The sequence below is a fragment of the Pyrgilauda ruficollis genome, unplaced genomic scaffold, assembly GCF_017590135.1.
Source record: "Pyrgilauda ruficollis isolate IOZ18807 unplaced genomic scaffold, ASM1759013v1 scaffold48, whole genome shotgun sequence".
In the NCBI taxonomy this organism is placed as follows: Eukaryota; Metazoa; Chordata; class Aves; order Passeriformes; family Passeridae; genus Pyrgilauda; species Pyrgilauda ruficollis.
The window spans coordinates 7,536,576-7,555,307 of NW_024526377.1; the positions used below are offsets into that span (position 1 = coordinate 7,536,576).

Below are 18,732 nucleotides of genomic sequence, written 5' to 3' on the forward strand. Positions count from 1 at the left end.
GTAAAATTGACAAGGAGGATTGGTGGGGGTTTTGTCAGTGTGAAAAGTCTGCTCATCATGACATGCTTATGTTTGCCTAAATCTCCAAAACCCTCCCTCCTTCTATAGCTCAGCCATAAACTTCTCCCTGCTCCACCGTGTAATGGCATAACCTCTTTCCCTTTCCAACATGGCAATATTTCCCTTTCCAGCAAGGTGAGCATGCCAACAATCTTAAATCAGGATTCTAAAATCAGCTGTTACAAATCTTTATAATGCCAACATCTTCAGGTAGGCTACTTTATAGTAGAATTATGTCTGGCTCTATCCTCATGACACCTTAAAAAAATCCCAAAATGTTGTACATTTTCCAGAAGAGAGGAGTCTATGCCCAAGGTGCACTTGAATCTGAGTCAGTGCAAAGGGATCATTTTGACCAGATTCAGATAAAGTCAGTGTCCCAGTCTTTGAATCCCCATGCCCTTACACTGGAGTTATAACTTGATTTCTGTCTCTGTATAAGAGTATTTCTTCCAATGAGAAGACAGGCAATGAACAGTCCTGATTTACATTGTTATTAGCATTTTGCTTTAAAGTGATCAAATACAGATCCTGGAACAAAACAAATATTGTCCTGGAACAAGGACATTGCATCAATGTGACAGACACTGCTACAGACCACGCATGGCTCTCAAGGCACCTCAGAAGTGTCACCTCTTTGTTTCACATACCTATGTGTGCATGAATAATTTAATGTACTGAATTAGAAGGAGCTTAGTCACACTCACTGGAAGTCCAGGCAGCCCTGGTGGGCCCTGTGGACCTGGGGGACCATCTTTGCCCTGGAAAGAAAGAACAAACACTGAGGGTCAGGCAAGTTCCTCAGAGGCTTCTATCAGATGAAGATTTATCACATGTAGAGTCTGACAGGGGACAACTGTGAGAAGGTGGTCTTGTAGCCCATGTCACACAGTCTATGAGGTTTCCCTTCTAGTTTAGAATGGATGGTTCTCTCTAAACATACAAAAAACACTTTTATCATTGAGTTCTTAAAAACTGAGAAACCTCTGAAATCACTCATATTTTTTTTTTTCTGAAGGTTAATTATATTTAATATTTCATCCTTAACTTCCTGGATGAAAAAACCACTTTTATCATTGAGTTCTTAAAAATTGAGAAACCTCTGAAATCACTCAAAATTTTTTTTTCTGAAGGTTAATTATATTTAATATTTCATCCTTAACTTCCTGGATGAGGTGTCCTGCCAGGAAGCAGATGTGTATTTTATACCTTTTAAATGAATAGTTGCCAGAAGTGGCTTGCTGACCATCCCAAAAAATCCCCTCACCCCACAGAATTGGACAGTATCACTCCAGGTCTTTCACAGAGTCACAATCTTATCATCCATTTGAAATGGAATTTCAGCCAGCCTGTTCATCTTGTCTCTGGACTCTCTGAGAATGCTCACTGATTTCATAACAGCCATCAGAAGGATAATCACTGTTTACTTATTATGAAGTTCAGGTTGTGAAATGGCTCTGTAAAAGGCACCTTGTCCCTTAGGAAACCTTGCTCTAGAAATTAATCACTGAATTACACAGTTTTAAACTGTTCCAACTCAATAGGGAGTAATCTTTAGGGAAGGTTCATTTTTAACTTTTCAAACTGAAGTTAGTATCCATCAGATTACCCGCCTCTCCCAGGGTTTTTTGACACATTACCATAAAGTAGCATCTGAAAACCCTTAAAATGAAACAGCAATGCCAAAATTCTTCATGGGCTTCTCAAAAGTTATACCTGTACTGGTATTTTTTGTGGTGCCAGGAAATAGTGCCAGGCTCCAGCATCTCAGCAGTCTGTGCTGTGACATCCTTCAACAGGTTGCTAGTTATATTTTGATAATCCCCATAGAGAGTTCAGGTATTAGCCTTAGGTCATGAAGCATCTAGCAGATTTAGAAATCATGTTCTGGCAGCTAAGAGATGTAAATAGCAAAGACAGACAGACAAGAGGAACAAAAATCTCCATAGAGGTCCCATGGGCTGGATTATCCTCTGGCTAACTTGGAATGTCATTTGGTGAGTAAAAGAAGTGCTAGAACAGTAACCTGTGGTTATTCGTGGAGGTTCTACTTGCAGGCTGAATATTTTGGGGAGCTTTCAAAGGACACTACATGGATGCCAGCTCAGCTTTACTTCACAGACCTAAACCTAGGTGAAGCCAGTGGTCAAGCACAGAGCTTAGAGCCTACCGTGTCTCCTGGGTTTCCTGCTGGTCCTATTGGTCCTGGTGCCCCATCTGATCCCTAAACAAAATAAAGCAGAAACAACGTGATTAATGCATCTTATACATTTGTCAACACATTCCCTACCACAGCTGGCAACTCTGGAGCTTTCTTTAATCACTCAGCTTAACATTCATTCCATTTCTTCATTCATCACTGAAAAGTAGTGCCAGCCTCTGCACTCAATCAGCCTCCAAAGACAGAAATAGTCAGACATTTGAGTTTGGTCTTGGCTCTTCCTTCTGAAAACAGGGGACAAATAGGAAAAAGCCAATCATGACAAAAATAACTCTGTAGAACAGCAATTATGGGTGAACAGAAATTATGAAGCACACACTGTGGCAGGCAATCTCCTGGAGCCACGAGTCAATGCAGACAGAGGGAAAAGTCAGCAAAAGCTGAAGAACAAAATTTTATAGGGGACATCACATTTTGCTCTGTTTTGACAGGCTCAGTTTTTACTTTTCCTTTGGCTGTGAATCTGTTCAGGAGGTCTCATAGGACAATTTAAAGTGTTTTAATCCCACTGGTTCAGCTCTGTAGTTGCAGCAGTATTAGGTTAATAGAGACACAGCAAATGTGTCTGTTATTAATCTCTCCTAAAATAATGCTCATGGGAGCTCAAATCACCCACAAAGCAAGTTCATGTGCTGTCACAGCAGCAAAGCACCCAGCATCCTTTAGGCATTGATGCCATCTGAATATAGAATTTTAATCTAATCCCCCCTTTCTGGTATGTCCTGTCATTTAGTCAGTGCAATATGAATTCAGGCTGTGCTGATCCCCAGAACAGATGAAGGTGGCACACCCTCAGCACAGCAGAGCCAAACTGCACTGTAAGCAGCAATATGAGCTGTGATGACTCTGGGCAATGAAAGGTTTTTGGAGAGAAAAGTCCTTGACTCCAAAAAAAATCCCCCAACTTGAAGGGAGTAAAGCAGGAGAGCCAAGTGATCTCAGCCCTGATCCTGCACTATCACCCCTTTTTAAATACAAGGAAGCATAATTTTATTAATTATGCTTCCTTGGAGAAAGCAGAATCTAAGAATGAGGACTGTGATGGAAAGGGACATGTAAAAGGCCTTTCAATTAAAAAGTAACTCACACAACTAAAACACTCTTAGATCTGCTAGTTCTAGACTAACAACTTACCCCACATACAGGAAAGCACCTATACATGTACTAAATAGTCCCTATGGAAGAGTTTTCATCATCATCTTTGTGTTGTATAAAGAGAGCAACTGAAGCTTAGCAACAATTTACAGAATGAGTTGAAGCAATCAGTGGAAAGTGGCCAATGTATTAAATAGCAATTACCATGAGTGGGGAACTCTATCACACTCAGGGGATCATTAGAAACCCACAGGAAAATGCAAATTCAGTGTACAGACAGATGGGAACGGTCCTTTCCACCACATGGAGCTCACAACGGCCTTTATCAGCAAGAAACTACAGGAACATCTTTGTAACAGAAGAACTTACAGGTGGACCAGGGTTTCCAGGAGCCCCTGAGAAGCCAGGCATTCCAGGGTGGCCCTGCAGAATGAAATCAGAGACTTTCTTTATGCATTAGTCACCTATCTACTTTTATAGAAGTTAACTGGTGATTATTGTGAAGTAACACCAAAATGAGTCAATTCACAGAGAGCTGGTTAAAAGGGAATAAAGGCTTTCTAAAGTGAAATCTTGGTTTTCAAAGCATGCATTTCAAAAATAACGTAGTTAAATTTCAGGTGTACTTCTTCCCATGCATATTTTAGTCTATGCTAATAGCAGATGAGAGCAGATATTGTGGAATTGCACAAGACAGGAGGTCAGCTGGGAAACCAAGCCTGTTTAAAATGTCCTAAAAATGTCATTGAAGAGGTGCTGATTTGCACTTTAAATCAGTGACTCAGCCCTTGGCAAATTAACTATGAAAGTTTTCTCTAATTTAAACCATTCTCATCATTTCTGTGGCATCTCAGTCCCTCCTAATAGAGGTCCTCCGTACATTCATTATCTAAGACAAATAGACACACTGGCTTTTTCAACCTATAGACACCTGAACTCCTGGAAATCATCTAGCAAATATCCAAGGAAATGAGTAAGGGTTAGGTAATGTAGAAAATTTAATGCATTCAGTCCACAGGTGAGGAAACAGATGGTACTGGGAGGTTTTTATTGGAGATGAGGATGGAATCTGTGGAGGATTGCCTTGGTTCCACTCTTTGACAGAGCCCATTTGGGGTTTGTCAGTGATGAAGAGCTCCCATCTTCCTCCTCTGCCTCTGAGAAAGGTGCTCTTGTAAAGGCATCATAGGAGTTACTGATGAAGGACCAATCACAGTGACAGCACTGCTGGAAAGCACACTCTGTTTTTACCTGTTCACCTTTTTCTCCTACTTCCCCAGTCATGCCACGGTCTCCCTTAGCACCCTGGTAATAAAAAAGAGCCATTGAAAGTCAATGAGATTCAGTGTTGTGACAGCTTTTTGACCTCTCTCATAAAGCACTTGGACATTCAAGAATAAAACTCAAGAATCAGGACTGAGCCCTCCTTGCCCTCCTCTTAAATTCTTCTCTAGACTTTCACTACCAGTGCTGGAGCCAGAAATATATGTGGAAAATGGCCTCTGAGCAGACCCAGCATAGCTGGTTTCTAATGTTTTATTATCATAGGCATAAAGAGGAATTACACATCCTTAAAGACCAGGCAGGTTATTTAGGCACTTCACTAAATCATATCTTGATAAAGAATCATCTGGCCCAACGAAGGTGCCCACACCCTCCAGGGACAACAGCAATAAAATCAGCATTTCTAAGGTGCAGCCAGAAAATTCACACCCAGAAAGTGCTCTCCGTTTCTCTCTCTTTCTCTTTCTGTTCTAGAGACACAGACAGAGACAGCCAACTCAACTGTGCATGGCTGCATAACCAGTGCTTACAGTGAGACAAGACAGTGAAAATTACTGAGGTAAAGGTGAGCAAGGTGTGAACAATAATGAAAGGCTGGCCATGGAAATAATACACTGGTTTGCTACACGAGAGCTAGGAGACAAAGGGGAGAAAGAGGGTTGCTATTTATTAAAAAAAGAGATCTAATTCATATGGCCAGAAGGAATGAAGCTGTTCATGAGCAAAGATCTGCAGTTCTACTGCTCTTCTTTCAGAGCGAGACCTAACAGCTTGGATGATGCTGGTAAAGACAATATACCACAGAGTCAAAAGTGCAGAGCAATTTGGGTCTTCCACTGCAAGGATCCTCCTAAGATATGCAGAAAAGAGTCACAAAGAATGAGCTTGTGTTTGCTTCTTCCCAGGGGTCTTTCTTCTTTTTTTTTTTTTTAGAACTGTTTTTATTGAATTCAGGTTAGACTACTTATCAGTTACTTGATTTGACTTTCTGCACAGGTACAGTTTGAAATTTATCCTGTTATTTCACCTAACTATCCATTTTTGCTGCCTAAATCTCTGCTTTCTTATGAAATATAAGAAAGCAGCAGACATGGTATGTCTCAGATTGCTTGGCATTTCTGACATTTACTGGATTTATGGGTTACTAATTCTCTTGTAAATTTTATCCTGGAACATACTTTCATTTTGATCAACTCTATGTTTACTTTCAAGATTGTGCTGCTGTCCCCACCACACTTTTAATTGCAAGATATGAAATTAATTCATGAAACTCTATTAGCTTGTCCTGCACTCTAACAAGTGCAAATACAAAGATGTTAAAATAGCGGGAGCTATTTTAGACAGTAAGTCAGTAGTGAAAGGATGTCTGGAGGAAACTGGGGCCGATCATTAAATCACCTTCCCTCATTGATTTGTTTTGATTTATTTCACATTAGGCAGTTGTAAAGGTTTTAACTGTGGCCAGGCACTGGTATTGTGAACAGACTGCTGACAGCCCTCTTTATGAGAAATGCTTGAAATGTGACCTTATTGGAATACTTCAAACAATGGAAGTTTTATGTTCACCTATGTCCTAGACCATGAAGCACCAACATATAGCTAAAAGAATAATTTTTTCCTGTATCACGTTTCAGGAAATACTTGGAGTTTTTGGGTAACACTACCACAACAGATTGTGTGTTTGGAGCCCAGCAGCCCATTGCAGCCTTAATTTAAGCGGTTCCAGCACATAAGATTCAAAAAACGAGAGGAACAGGCACGGTGTCTACTGCTGAGGCTTTAATTTCTTTCTCACCTAATTTGAGTTGAAACTTACTCTCAAGTCATCAATGTAATGAAATTCAACACCAAGAATCAGGCCCTTTAGATGTGTCTGCCTGTCTGTGTGTGTGAACAAAGGGATGGTAGAAGACACTATTAAAGTGCAACAATCCCTCATGTCATGGGCAAGGACACCTTCCACTAAACCAAGCTGTTCAAAACCCCATCCAACTTAGCCTTTAATATTTCCAGAGATGAGGCATTCACAACTTCTTTGGGCAACCTGCTCCCAAAATAATTAGTGTGACTAATTAGTCACAAATAAGTTTTCATTAGATAACTGAAGAAAACCAACCAACCTTTGGGCCATCGAGCCCAGGTGGGCCTGGAGGACCTCTGGGACCAGCAATCCCCTGTAATGCACAACAGGCAGAAGTAAACACTAGTTTAGTTCATTGACTCCATGGGCCTCTAAAAAAGATTCAGCAGGTTGTTGATGAAAAAAAAAATTAGTCATCTAATAAGAAACCATTAACCATATTAATAGAAAAACAAGGTCCCAGCAGATCCAAGGCGTGGTCACTCCCTCAGCTCTCTTACCATTTTCCCATCCTGGCCATCTCTACCTGGTGGTCCTCGGAGACCTTTATCCCCTTTGAAACCTGGGATGCCTGGCAGTCCTGGTGGGCCAGGAGGGCACTCACTGCACACATCCTGGGAGAGAACATGGGAAAACACATCAGCAATAGGCTGCAGGCACTTAGCAGATCCTGTGGACACCCACTATGAATGCAGCACTGTATAATTCTTAAACCTTTGCTGTTTCACCTGAGGATTGGGGTGAATTTGCCTTAAAGAACCAATGAGGGCAGCATGAAGCAGAACGAGGGTCAGCAGCTGAGCTCACACCTGCTCCCATGGGAAGTTTCCTATCAGTTCTAAGTCCTAATTGGTCACCCAGGATCAGGAAACCAAGGAAAAGCTCTTCCTGATGGGGAGGTTAGGGAGACTAGAAAGACTATCAAGAAAAACATTGCTTTGAATCTACAAGACCACTAGAAGCCTTTGTCTGCTCCAGGCTGAAAGATCTGTGTTACTGCTTAGAGGGCAGGTTTCTAGGGAAAAGTCAGGTGCAACACAATGTCAGAAAGGGTTCTGCAGGGGAAATGATTCAGCAGCCAGCTTGGCCAAGGACAACTCATCCAATGGAGTTTGTGAAGACCAAGTGAATGTCACAGTGTCCTAGCCAAATTTTATCAGGGACAATCACTACCTCCCTCCTTCCAAACATCTTTGAAGCATGGTCTCAGAAGGCTTTACATTCCAGCTATCCTCAGGAGATTGAATCCACCTATGACATTTCCATTTCAAAGGCAGACTCCCTTCAGGAATCCTGCCCTTAAGAGCACAATACAAAACAGATCATCCGGTGGGGAGTCAGGAGCCCCTGCTACAACACCCAACTCTGTCAATAATCTGATGCAAAACTGTGGGGTAAATTGTCCTTCTGAGTCTCAGTGCCTACATCCACATTTATCTACTTACAATATAAGTGCTTGAGAAACACCCATAACAGCAGAGCCCTAATTTCATCTGGGATTTCAAGGTTCTGCTTTCTGTACCAAGTGTGGAGTGAAAAAATACCAAGCAGAAAAAATGCACAAATGTGTTTAACCATAACAGAAGCAAAGGAAAGAAATGAAAGAACATCAAAGGGACATCCTGTACCCAAGAATGAGTCTCTTGCTCTTGTCCAGATCAGAAGACCCAAGCAACACCTTATGGTGAAACCTCCAGAAATATTGGGGTCCACAAAACAAAGACAGCTCTTCAGTGAAGAGTAATTTCACAGCAGCAATCTTAAAAGGGTCCTTTGGTTAATGTGGTTGGTAAGAGAAGGTAATTTTTTAGTTTCTTTTAATCAATAAGAAAAGATTTCTTGCCAGGTTTAAGACAGCTTAAAAAACTTGCAACTCAGCCCATGTAAATCTATAGAGATTTTTCAGTCAACACCTATCAAAGACTGACTAATTTCTCACAAAATTCTCTACATGGAGAGTAAAGGCAGGCAGATTATCACTTTTGAATCACAAGTACTTCTGGGGTTAATTACCTGCATCCTTTTAGATTCACAATGCAAACTAAATCTGCACCCACAATTACCCAAAATCATTCCAGTCACTGTTGAAGGTGCACATGAAAAAATCCAGCATTTTATTAAAATGGTTTCCATTTTCTGGTTTAGATAATGTAACTTGATAATGCTTATCTCACCTTGGAATGTATGCCTCAGAAAGAGCTGAGAAAATCTTAGAGATGTTATAGAGAACTTTTTAGGTCATTTCACTGCTGGGGAAGGGATTTTCATCTCCACTGTGAGCTTGTGTCCCAATACCAGTGCAAGCAGGAGGCTTGTATGTCTTGAGCTTTGAAAGAGTGTTTAAAGACACCTTTTGCACTTTCCCATCACAGAATGTTAGGTCTGAATCAAACAGAGATAAACTCCCACCCTCATTAAAGGCTGATTACCTTTACCAGGAGATTTATGTCCTCTGGAGTGAGCAGGGGTGGGGAACCCTATGGAATGAGAAATTCATTATTTCAGGCAATTTTAAGAAGTATCAAGACATGAGAATTTTTCCTGAACATGTTCTTGGATTCTCACTGGTTTTATTATCCTGTCTAGGACCCACTGGGCTAAATTTGTACTTCCCACCCTACCCTACCAATGCTTTTCTTTGGAACCTGAGATGAGTTCTTGCAGAGGGTACTGTACAGTGGTGCTAAGGAAGTGCCTTTAAAATTTTGGCTTTTATTTACATGCAGAATATCCAGCTGTTCTCATACCATTCCAAAGCCTTCACTAAACCTTTAGTGGGTTTTAGTCTTTTTCCTACTGCTCTGCTGGGAAAAACAACAGTGGAAAAGCACCCAATTGCACTTCTGAGGTGAGGTGTACAGGTGGAAACTGAGTTAAAAGGAAGATGTAACACAGAAGTGAAGTTACATACAGGTTTTCCAGGAGGTCCTCGTTCCCCTGGATTTCCTGGTACACCCTATAGATCAAGAAAAAGAAAAAAAATGTGAAATTATTATACGATACCCCCTGGTTTCTCTTGCACTCTGCTGACTGATCTGCACTAGTGTACATTTTACTTTCTTCTGCTGAGCAGCACTACTCCTTGCATGCGACAGACAGCAAACTCCTCCAAATATCTGCAACTTGAACATCTTCTCAAACCCTTGCTAAATTCATTTGAGTCACACAGAGAGTGGAATTGCTTTAGCTTGTCTTCTGGTGATAGGAAACACTATGAACTTTACCGGTGTGAAGGATGAAGCTTTAAATCTCTGAAGGCACCTGTCAACAAGCAAAATCAATTTGTTTGGTTGGTTGGTTGTTTGTTTGTTGAGGTGTAGTGGTATCAGTTTGCTTGAGATGAAGGCATAGAAGTTACCAACATTTTCAGAATTTTATGTTCAGAAAGGCAGGATTAGGAAAAGGGACAACTTCCATCCCTCAGTGTGCATCTCTTACATGTTGTTTACAAGGAATTAAGTTTGCTAAAAACAAAACAAAACCCATGTGTAAAAATTTTTGTAAAATCTTTGCATAAAGTAACGCTGACTTGGGAAACCAAATATTTCGAACAAGACAGTTGGCCATGGCTCAGATGGTGACAATAATCTGCATTGTGAGGATCCTTGCAGTTTTAAGGATACTCAGTGACATTTCCCCAAACCATTTTCTCCTGAATTCCTGTATCCACCTGGTCCATCACCCTGTGTCATCACTCAAGCAAGTGCATGTTCCGTTCATACTTAGAACCTTAAAGAGCATACAAAATTTACCACATACAAAAGCTGTCCTACCTGATCATTTTTGTCTCTAAAGGAACAGTTTTTACTGACCATCTAAAAAGATCTTATTTGTGTTTAGCTTTGTTGATTCTGCAGAAGTCCTACATAAGGTTTTCTCTCAGATGGTTCCAGATTTGCCACCCAGGATGTTCACAGAATCACAGAAGGGTTTGGGTTGGAAGGAACCTTCAAGACCATCTAAATCCAACCCCTTGCCATGGGCAGGGACACCTTCCACTAGACCAGTTTGCTTCAAGCCCCATCCAACCTGGCCTTGAACACTGCCAGGGATGGGGCAGCAAAGCTTCTCTGGAGAGCCTGTGCCAGTTGCCACCCTCACAGAAAAGAACTTCTTCCATATATCTATTTTGAACCCCCTTTATCCCAGTTTGAAGCCATTACCCTCTTCCTGCCACTCCCCTTCTGTGGAGAGAAAAAGGTTGAAAGTGGAAGACTTGATGAGGAGGGAAAAATAGTTGTTTTCACTCAAGATGACCTTGCAGCTGGAGGATGCTAAGAATATTCAGTGTGGAAAATTTCATGTGTTGTGTTTTCTCAGGGTTGTTTTCTGTCTGTCTTGAGAAGTGGAGGTTTTATAGAAGATAACAGAATGCTGCAAAAAACTTAAAAGGCATTCCTCACAGGCTGGGGCCTCCCTGCTGGATGAAGGAGAGATAAGAAGCTTGGAGGTTACCCTGAGCAATTTTGCCCCTGCCAAGATGGAACAAGCTTAGCAGTGCATGTGTCCCCAATCTGACAGAATGGTAATGGAATAAATCTATTCATACACTTCTGGATTTTGGCTGTCTTGGTTACTTATAGTTCCCACACCATGTCAAAAGTCCATCTTTCTTCAAGGCTCCCTTCAGGTACTGGAAGACCATGAACAGGTCACCCTGAAGTCTTCACTCTTCCAGGCTCAACAATCCAAATTCTCTCCACCTTTCTTTGTAAGAGAGTTGCTCTATCCCTCCAGTTTCCCTGGTGGGCTCCTCTGGACTCACTCTAACAGTTCCACGTCCTTCCTGTGCTGTGGGACCCCAGAGCTGGGCACAGCACTGCACGTGGGGTCTCACCAAAGTGGAGTAGAGAGGCAGAATCCCCTCCCCTGACCTCTTGGCCACGCTAGTTTTGATACAGCCCAGGACTTGACTGGCTTTTTGGGCTGCATCAACATCTGGATGCTGATCAAGGTACAAGTAGTGGCTTTCAATCAGCCTAGGCTCAGCAGGAGCTACTCTTTGAGACTCTAGTATTTCCATAAGGAAAGTTCCTTTAAAATTTGGTCGAATGCTTAGACAGGAAGGGCACTGGGTGTTCTTTCTGCCACCTTGTCTCAGGTTATTCAGTTATGCCAATCAGTTCATTGCATTATTTACACAGACAACCAGATGGGGACATGAGAATTAATGACTGAAGAGCACTGTGTGTCATGATACACCACAATTGTAGCTATAGGGCAAACTTGAATTTCATCCTTGAGTCTCACTTAGTACTTAAATCCTGTATGCCTTGCTAGAGGAGAGAAAAAATGGGAAAAATATATTGATTATCTTTTTCTATGTCCATATTAAATGCTTCTGGATGAGCAACAACCTTTCAATTACCTTGACATTCTAAGAGACAAAAATTAAACAGACACTGAAATGGACCTAAAGTGGAGCGGAAGTAGCACTGAAGTTCATGGATGAATTCTTGTTTCCTTCTGCAGGTGAGAACAAAGAGAAGATAACGTCTGAAGAAGATGTTTAGCTCACTTTTCTCCCCAGAAGTCCTTCTGGGGAATTGAGTAAATATAAGTAATCACTTTAGTCATTTATAGCTTTCCTTCTTCCACAGAATTTCAAGGTGAATCAGAGAACTGTGCATTCCTTCCCTTTCACAGATGCTAAATGTCAGGTCATGCTTTTGGCATCTTCTCCACTGTGTTCTTGCCACTTCTGCAAATGGGAAGAGGGATGGCTAAATAACAATTACACAGATCTTATATTCCCAGACCTACTTTGTTCAGGAAGACTCACACAAAACTTGCTCTAAAAAGTGTTGACGCAAAGCAAAAACTTGAGCCATGAGAATAATCCTGGATCAGAAAGCAAGACAGAAAAGACAGTTCAGAAATGTCTTTCATGCTGACTAGTAGCACAGCTATAAATATATGCCATAGGGCTCACTGACAGCCTTCTGCTTTGGGATCTGAAATATGAACATGGCACTAGCAGTCTAATCTGAGTATTTAAAGATCTTTTAAAAAAAGAATATAGGAAAAGACATCTTAGTTATGAGAAAAGACACACAAGAAGAGAATGAATAAAATGGAAATCCTTGGAAAGGATTAAGCACAGCTATCATGTCCACATGGTATCAGACTGCCTTGAGACTAAAAGGCATTTTCTTGCATGTTGTATGATGTGGAGCTGGTGATGTCTCTAAAAGGGTGGAAATGAGACAGGAAAAGAGATTAAGCTCTGTGCCACGGCTGACAAACATGAATAAAACCCTGAATCCCCAGGAAAAGTCAAACAATTGAAAGGTACAAGACTGCAAACAGAGAATGTCCATTGAAGATGCTTTTGTGAGCCAAACAGAACAAATCAGATGTAGATGATGGCATTTCAGCATAGTGCATTATCAGAGAACAGGCCAGTGGAAGCAGAGTCAAAAGCAGAGGAAATATTGCTGGTCTGTAGGGGCCTGGAGTTAGAAAAGGCTGACAAAAACAGACAAGCTACAAATACAGAATCACAGAATACCCTGGGTTGTAAGGGACCCACAAAAAATCAAGTCCAGCTCCTGGTCTTGCACAGGACAATCCCAAAAATCACACCAGATGCCTGGGAGCACTATCCAAATGCTCCTTGAACTCTGTCCGTCTTGGTGCTGTGACCACTTGCCTGGAGATCCTGTTCCAGTGTCTGGCCACTATCTGGATGAAGAACCTTTTCCTAATATCAAACCTAAACCTCCCCTAATGCAGCTTCATATTGCTCAGAGCAGAATGAAAATGCTAGAATGAAGACATGGAATTTAAAACTGCATCTGACAAGCTAATAGGGGAGGGAACTGGAAAAGAGAAAGCCAGAAAATTCAGAAAAAAGGAAATGAGTCTGACCAAAAAACTGCATGGCACAGAAAATAAATGCTGCTAACACGATGAGGGAAAATGCACAGACCCAAGTAACAACCAGTGTTGGAAAACTCATAAAGTTTGAACATTTTCAGGGAAAAGATGTCAGCCATGAGGAGGTGTGATGTACAGTATCCAGAGCATCAGTCTGCAAAATCTGACAAACAGAAATGGTCTTTAAATGGGAACTGATGGAAACTGTGCTGCTGATAATACTAAGAAACAATATTTAGCTTGGTTGGTTGGCAAATTGTGCTAATTACGCCAAAGTTGTGGGTTTGATCCCTCATGGCCCATTCACTTCAGACTTGGACTTTATGAGCCTTGTGGGTCTCTTCCAATACAGAATATTCTGATTCTGTAACTAAAAAGAAATTAAATGCTGGTGCAGTTAAGAGGCAAAATCCTATGATGGGGAAAATGATGCTCAGGTAAGTGGTGCATGTGAAAATACTCAAAGAAAGTCTGTAAGGAAACATAAGTGTATAGGGGAAGTGTGTAAGTCACACAGGCATATGGTGGAATTGTTCTATTACAAGACTAAAAATTAAACTTGAAATGCAGTATCTTAAATCAGTTATATGTCACAGCAATAAAGAGACAATAGGTGGGTTAATAAGTGTACCCTGGTTCAGGGTGTAAGTACCCTAAAACAAACACAAAGGCTCCTTGGAACTGTCCTTCTAACTGGATGGGAAAATCAACCTCAGAACAGCAAACTCTACTTTTCAAATCCATTGGCAGTAATTTATGCATCCACAAAGGTTTTGCAATTATGAAAGAAAACACAGGGGGAAGATGAACTTCTCAGTAATGCTGGAACTTGGTTACCATAAATAATTAACCTAATTAAAATGTGATTAATTCAGTGTTTATGTTAATTCAAGTTATCATAATCAAAATACAGAAAGATCCTATTAAACAGGTGCCCTCACTGTTTATAGGAGGATAAGAGAATATCTCATTCAGATTGTTTCCTAATCTAAGGACACTAAATAAGTGTGTTGAACAGAAACATTTTATCTCCCAGCAGACAGGCAGGGGAGAACAGATGATTCCCAAAACATGAAGTGTAAGGTGGCTGGCCAGAGAGTGTCTGCTCCTTTAGGGGTCAAGGACCTTTTGGAATTTGACAAAGGAAGAGAATGAAAAAGTCATAAATTAGAATGCCAAGGACACAAACCTGACCAACAAAAAAGGATGGCAGTGATGGGAAGCAAACCTGGACATTCACACTGATTGATCAAGGCATGTGGAAATATGAGGAGCTTATTGCAGCAAGGTTACCTCATCCTGGACCTTGTCAGCTAGGAAATTAAGGGAAAAGGAGGAAATCAGAACCCAAATTTTCCAAGACACACAGACCTAAGAAGAAGCAGATCTTGTCGCTGCCAGTAACTGATGGGATATCAAAAACCAGACTGCATTTCCTGGGAGAGCAATCTGCACCTTGCAAGAGATCAGATTGTAAACTGGGGGATCATGAACTGGGAGGGCTGAGGGACTGATAGAGCTGGGGAGATGCATGAGGGGCTGTGCAGGGGAAGACAGAGTAACAAACAAACAGGGGGTACACACAAAAGGGCATAAAAGGGTATAAACCAGACCTGGCTGAGCATTTGTTTGGCTGAGCCCCGCATCTGCCCACTGTGGCTTGTCCTGTCATTTTACATCTTCTAATAAACCTTTTCATAGAATCATGGGATGGTTTGGAAGGGACCTGAAATCCCGTCTCATTCCAATCCCCTGCCATGGACAGGACACTTTCCACTGGACCAGGTGGCTCCAAGCTCTATCCAACGTGGCCTTGAGCACTTGCAGGGATGGGGCAGTCACAGCTTCTCTGGGCATTCTGCTCCAGTGCTTCACTACATGCACAGTTAAGAATTTCTTCCATATCTCTAATTTAACCAGGCAGGAGGGACCTGCTCTGCAGCAGCTGGAGGAGACAGCACTGCATATAACATCACTGAACATGTAGAAATACTTTTTTATAATTCTCAGACTAGGAGATTGGCCAGCTTCTCTGACAGAAGGTACTTAAGGCTATACTATTTTAATGCTTGATACAGGAATACTGCCAGATTAAAATGTGACTTGGATTTTTTTTTTTTTCCCAAAAGCAAGAGAAAGTAATTTTAGGAAGTGACTGAGGTCCTTAAAGTAGGCACAATAGTAGTTCTGTTACGGAAAAAAATATCATATTATTAGGGGAAAATGACCTAAAAAAAGCACACTTTTCAGGCTTTAAGAATTGAAGCTTTGGTTAATCAGAAAAAAAAAAAAAAAACAGCTTTGGTTAATCAGAAAAAAAAAAATGCAAGTTTAAAGACAAGAAAATTATATATATGGAAGAAGACAACATGTCCCAGCTTTGTCACAGAAAAAATAAAATTCATAGGGATTTATGGACATAATGAACTCTAGAGGACAAACAAATAGTAAGGCTTTTTCTAGGAGGAACAGAACAAGGCCAAAGCAGCACAATTCTACTGCAAACCTAGGCAAGTATTTTCAAAACCTAAATTTGAATTAAAAAAGACACTGTCCTGAGAACTCTTGACATTAGATTGAGTAGGCAACAGATATTTCAAAAGGTGACTTTGAAAATATCCCAAAAAAATATGGCACATGCTTTTAGGGAACCAGAAAAAATCTAGAAGGCAGTCATGTAAAAAAACCCAATTTATTCACCAGTGGGAGAGAATTCTGGCCAAAGCTATTGTAAAAATAGCATTGATTCTTTCATCTCCCCAAATGCAGTTGTAAATCTGATTTGCTGTATCAGAAAATGCAACTGATAGCAGGCATTTCCACAAGAATCTGATGAGTTTGCAACTGGAAAAAATATTTCAGAGAGCAACTTGGTGTATGTAAATGTCATTTAAAAGAATTTTTCAGTCTCAGAAAAAAAACATGGAATACATTTGCAAAGGCCACAGCAAAGTACAAGACACTGAGGCAAGACATTCAGGCAATTGACACTGCATGGCTTGGGAGCTGCATGGCAAATTCATATTAGCAATTCAAATTGGAGCTTTCCTATCCAATGATATCCTGTTTGAACACAGCAGAGTACAAAAATGGACATGTTTCAGAGGATACAGGAACACTGCATTGGCACACAAGAGTGCAGAAGCAGAATAAAAAGTTCCTTATGCTAGTTAAATAAAGATAGAGATCAGGGAACTGCAAATGCATGATCTTGTCAAAATAGGTTATCCCTGCTGACACACCAAGAAATGTTGGAATGTGCCCTGTACCTCCAATTATACCTCCTGAAACACAAATAGAATGGTTTAACAAGTGATCAGACAATACAGAAAGGGTCTAAAACACATACTGACTGCAATTAAGGCAGTGAGTGTAACAAAGAATGTGTTTTATAAGTAGCCTGAGGAATGTTTGTGTTTGGATTAATTTTCTGCAGAGAAAAGAAAAATATAAAGATCTCAGTGCTGCATCTCCAAGAGTTGACCAGCCAACGCTGATCTGAGCAGAGCCAGAAAGAGACCCCAAAAAGCTGCCTCAGGCACTCTCCTCACACACTACAACTCTAATAAACCCATCTATCCTATCTCCTGTTCAAAACATCTTAATTAAAAATTTCAAACATCTGAGGCAAGGTGATGAGATCTAGAGACAGGCACCAGGACACAATTATTCCCAAATCTCTGGCTGCCCAGGAACACAAGGGACCATTTCAGCTATCACGGGCTCTGGAAGAAAACCCTGGATCAATCATGTGTCTTGTGACAAAGTATAGAGCCAGAGAATCTTTGAATGGTTTGGGTTGGAAGGGACCATACAGGTCATCCAGTTCCAAACTTGTGCCATAGGCAGGGACACCTTCCACTCTCCCAGGATGCTCAGAGCCCCATCCAGCCTGGCCTTGGACACTTCCAGGGATGGGGCATCCACAACCCCTCTGGGAATAAGTAGGTGGGAAGAAAACAGGAGCTTTCTACAGGAAACTACCCCCTTTAGGCCACCTGATGGATTCAGTAAAGCCACACTAGGGTTGAAAAGTGCTTGCTGTGGAGTTGGCAAGAGCTGGTACCCATTTCAGACATGACAGCATCACAGAGCAGCACTGAGAAGGAGAGTTCCAAGAGGTCACTTCCCCCTCCCCTCAGTGTTCCCTTAAACCCAAAGATCAAGCCCTTCCAAATCTTCAGAGGCTCCTTCAGAGGACTGGTTTCCACATCACAGAGGAAAAAAAATTCTCCTCTTTCTGATGCAGCACTGAAGTGGAACCAGGCAGAGAGAGGGGCCAGCTTTCCAGCTGGGAGTCTGCCACGTTCCTCTCTGTTCCTCAGTTCCATGACTCACCACTGTGATAGTGGGAGGACAATGCACCAAGAGGTTAAAACGTCCTCAAACATGCACAATAGCAGCAGCAAAATGAACTCACAGAGAACTTAACAGCTGTGGCCCTGTTTTAACAGAAAGGGTACTTATCTCAGTGGATTCTAAGAAGTTCCTAGACAGCCTCACCACCATCCTTTTCCAGTGTGGGATCTTTCCCCAGTGTATGCTGCCAAGTCCCTCCTCCAGTGTCATCTTAAAATGGTGCAGTGATGAACCCCACTTTCCTTGAAGCAATCCTCCTTATTCCAGCTATTTTCCCCTTTGACATCCTAAGTTGTAAGAGCTCTGCTTCTGCAAATCATCTCCTTTGGATAACGCTAATAACACTCAGAGACTGCAGTTGTTTATCAGCACAAATTTTTAAGGAAATTAGATGCAAGCACTGACCAATTTCTTGAGCACTTAGACTTTTATTTTACTTACATCCTGGCCAGGAGGCCCCTGTGGTCCAGGGATCCCAGGCACACCACGAGGACCCTGAGAGGGAGAGAACAGACAAACCCAGAAATGTGAGCAGTATTCATGAGGTGCTTCTTAGCTGAAGAGAGGAAATCCTTAACCTGAAAGTTATTAGTGGAAAAATTAACCAGAACCTACACAACTATGAGAGAGTTTAAGAAAAAATATAATTACAGCTCACACTGCACTATCCTGGTATCAGTCATTCCTGTGCCTCAAGGGACTTCATGTGCATCACTAAAGTCAAGCTTCCCATACATTGATTGCAGAGGTAATAATGACCTTTTACAGGAGGTGGGTTTTTGAACAGGAATATGACTGAGCACAGGACAATGGAGGAGAAAAGAAGGTCCATCTCCTCAGTTCCAGGCTATCACACTGCTAGGACAGGCTGTTGTGCTGGAAATTCAGGACAGTGTCTACTGAGACCATGGTACACAGTTGTTTGTTCCACACCAATGGACTGCACCCTTGAAAAACTCAATACTGAGGGACT

At 41.4% G+C, this 18,732-nt stretch overlaps 1 protein-coding gene across 1 annotated transcript in view; it reads right to left on the minus strand.

Moving 5' to 3' along the window:
* COL22A1 (collagen type XXII alpha 1 chain) overlaps positions 1-18,732 on the minus strand; it is a 196,093-nt gene that overhangs the window by 22,079 nt on the left and 155,282 nt on the right. Inside the window, exons 42-50 of the mRNA XM_041479400.1 lie at positions 18,201-18,254; positions 9,433-9,477; positions 8,951-8,998; positions 7,022-7,135; positions 6,781-6,834; positions 4,628-4,681; positions 3,746-3,799; positions 2,231-2,284; positions 768-821 (exon numbers count right to left, since the gene is read on the minus strand). Of these exons, the coding sequence (XP_041335334.1) occupies positions 768-821; positions 2,231-2,284; positions 3,746-3,799; positions 4,628-4,681; positions 6,781-6,834; positions 7,022-7,135; positions 8,951-8,998; positions 9,433-9,477; positions 18,201-18,254 (531 nt within the window). The remainder of the gene's footprint in view (positions 1-767; positions 822-2,230; positions 2,285-3,745; positions 3,800-4,627; positions 4,682-6,780; positions 6,835-7,021; positions 7,136-8,950; positions 8,999-9,432; positions 9,478-18,200; positions 18,255-18,732) is intronic.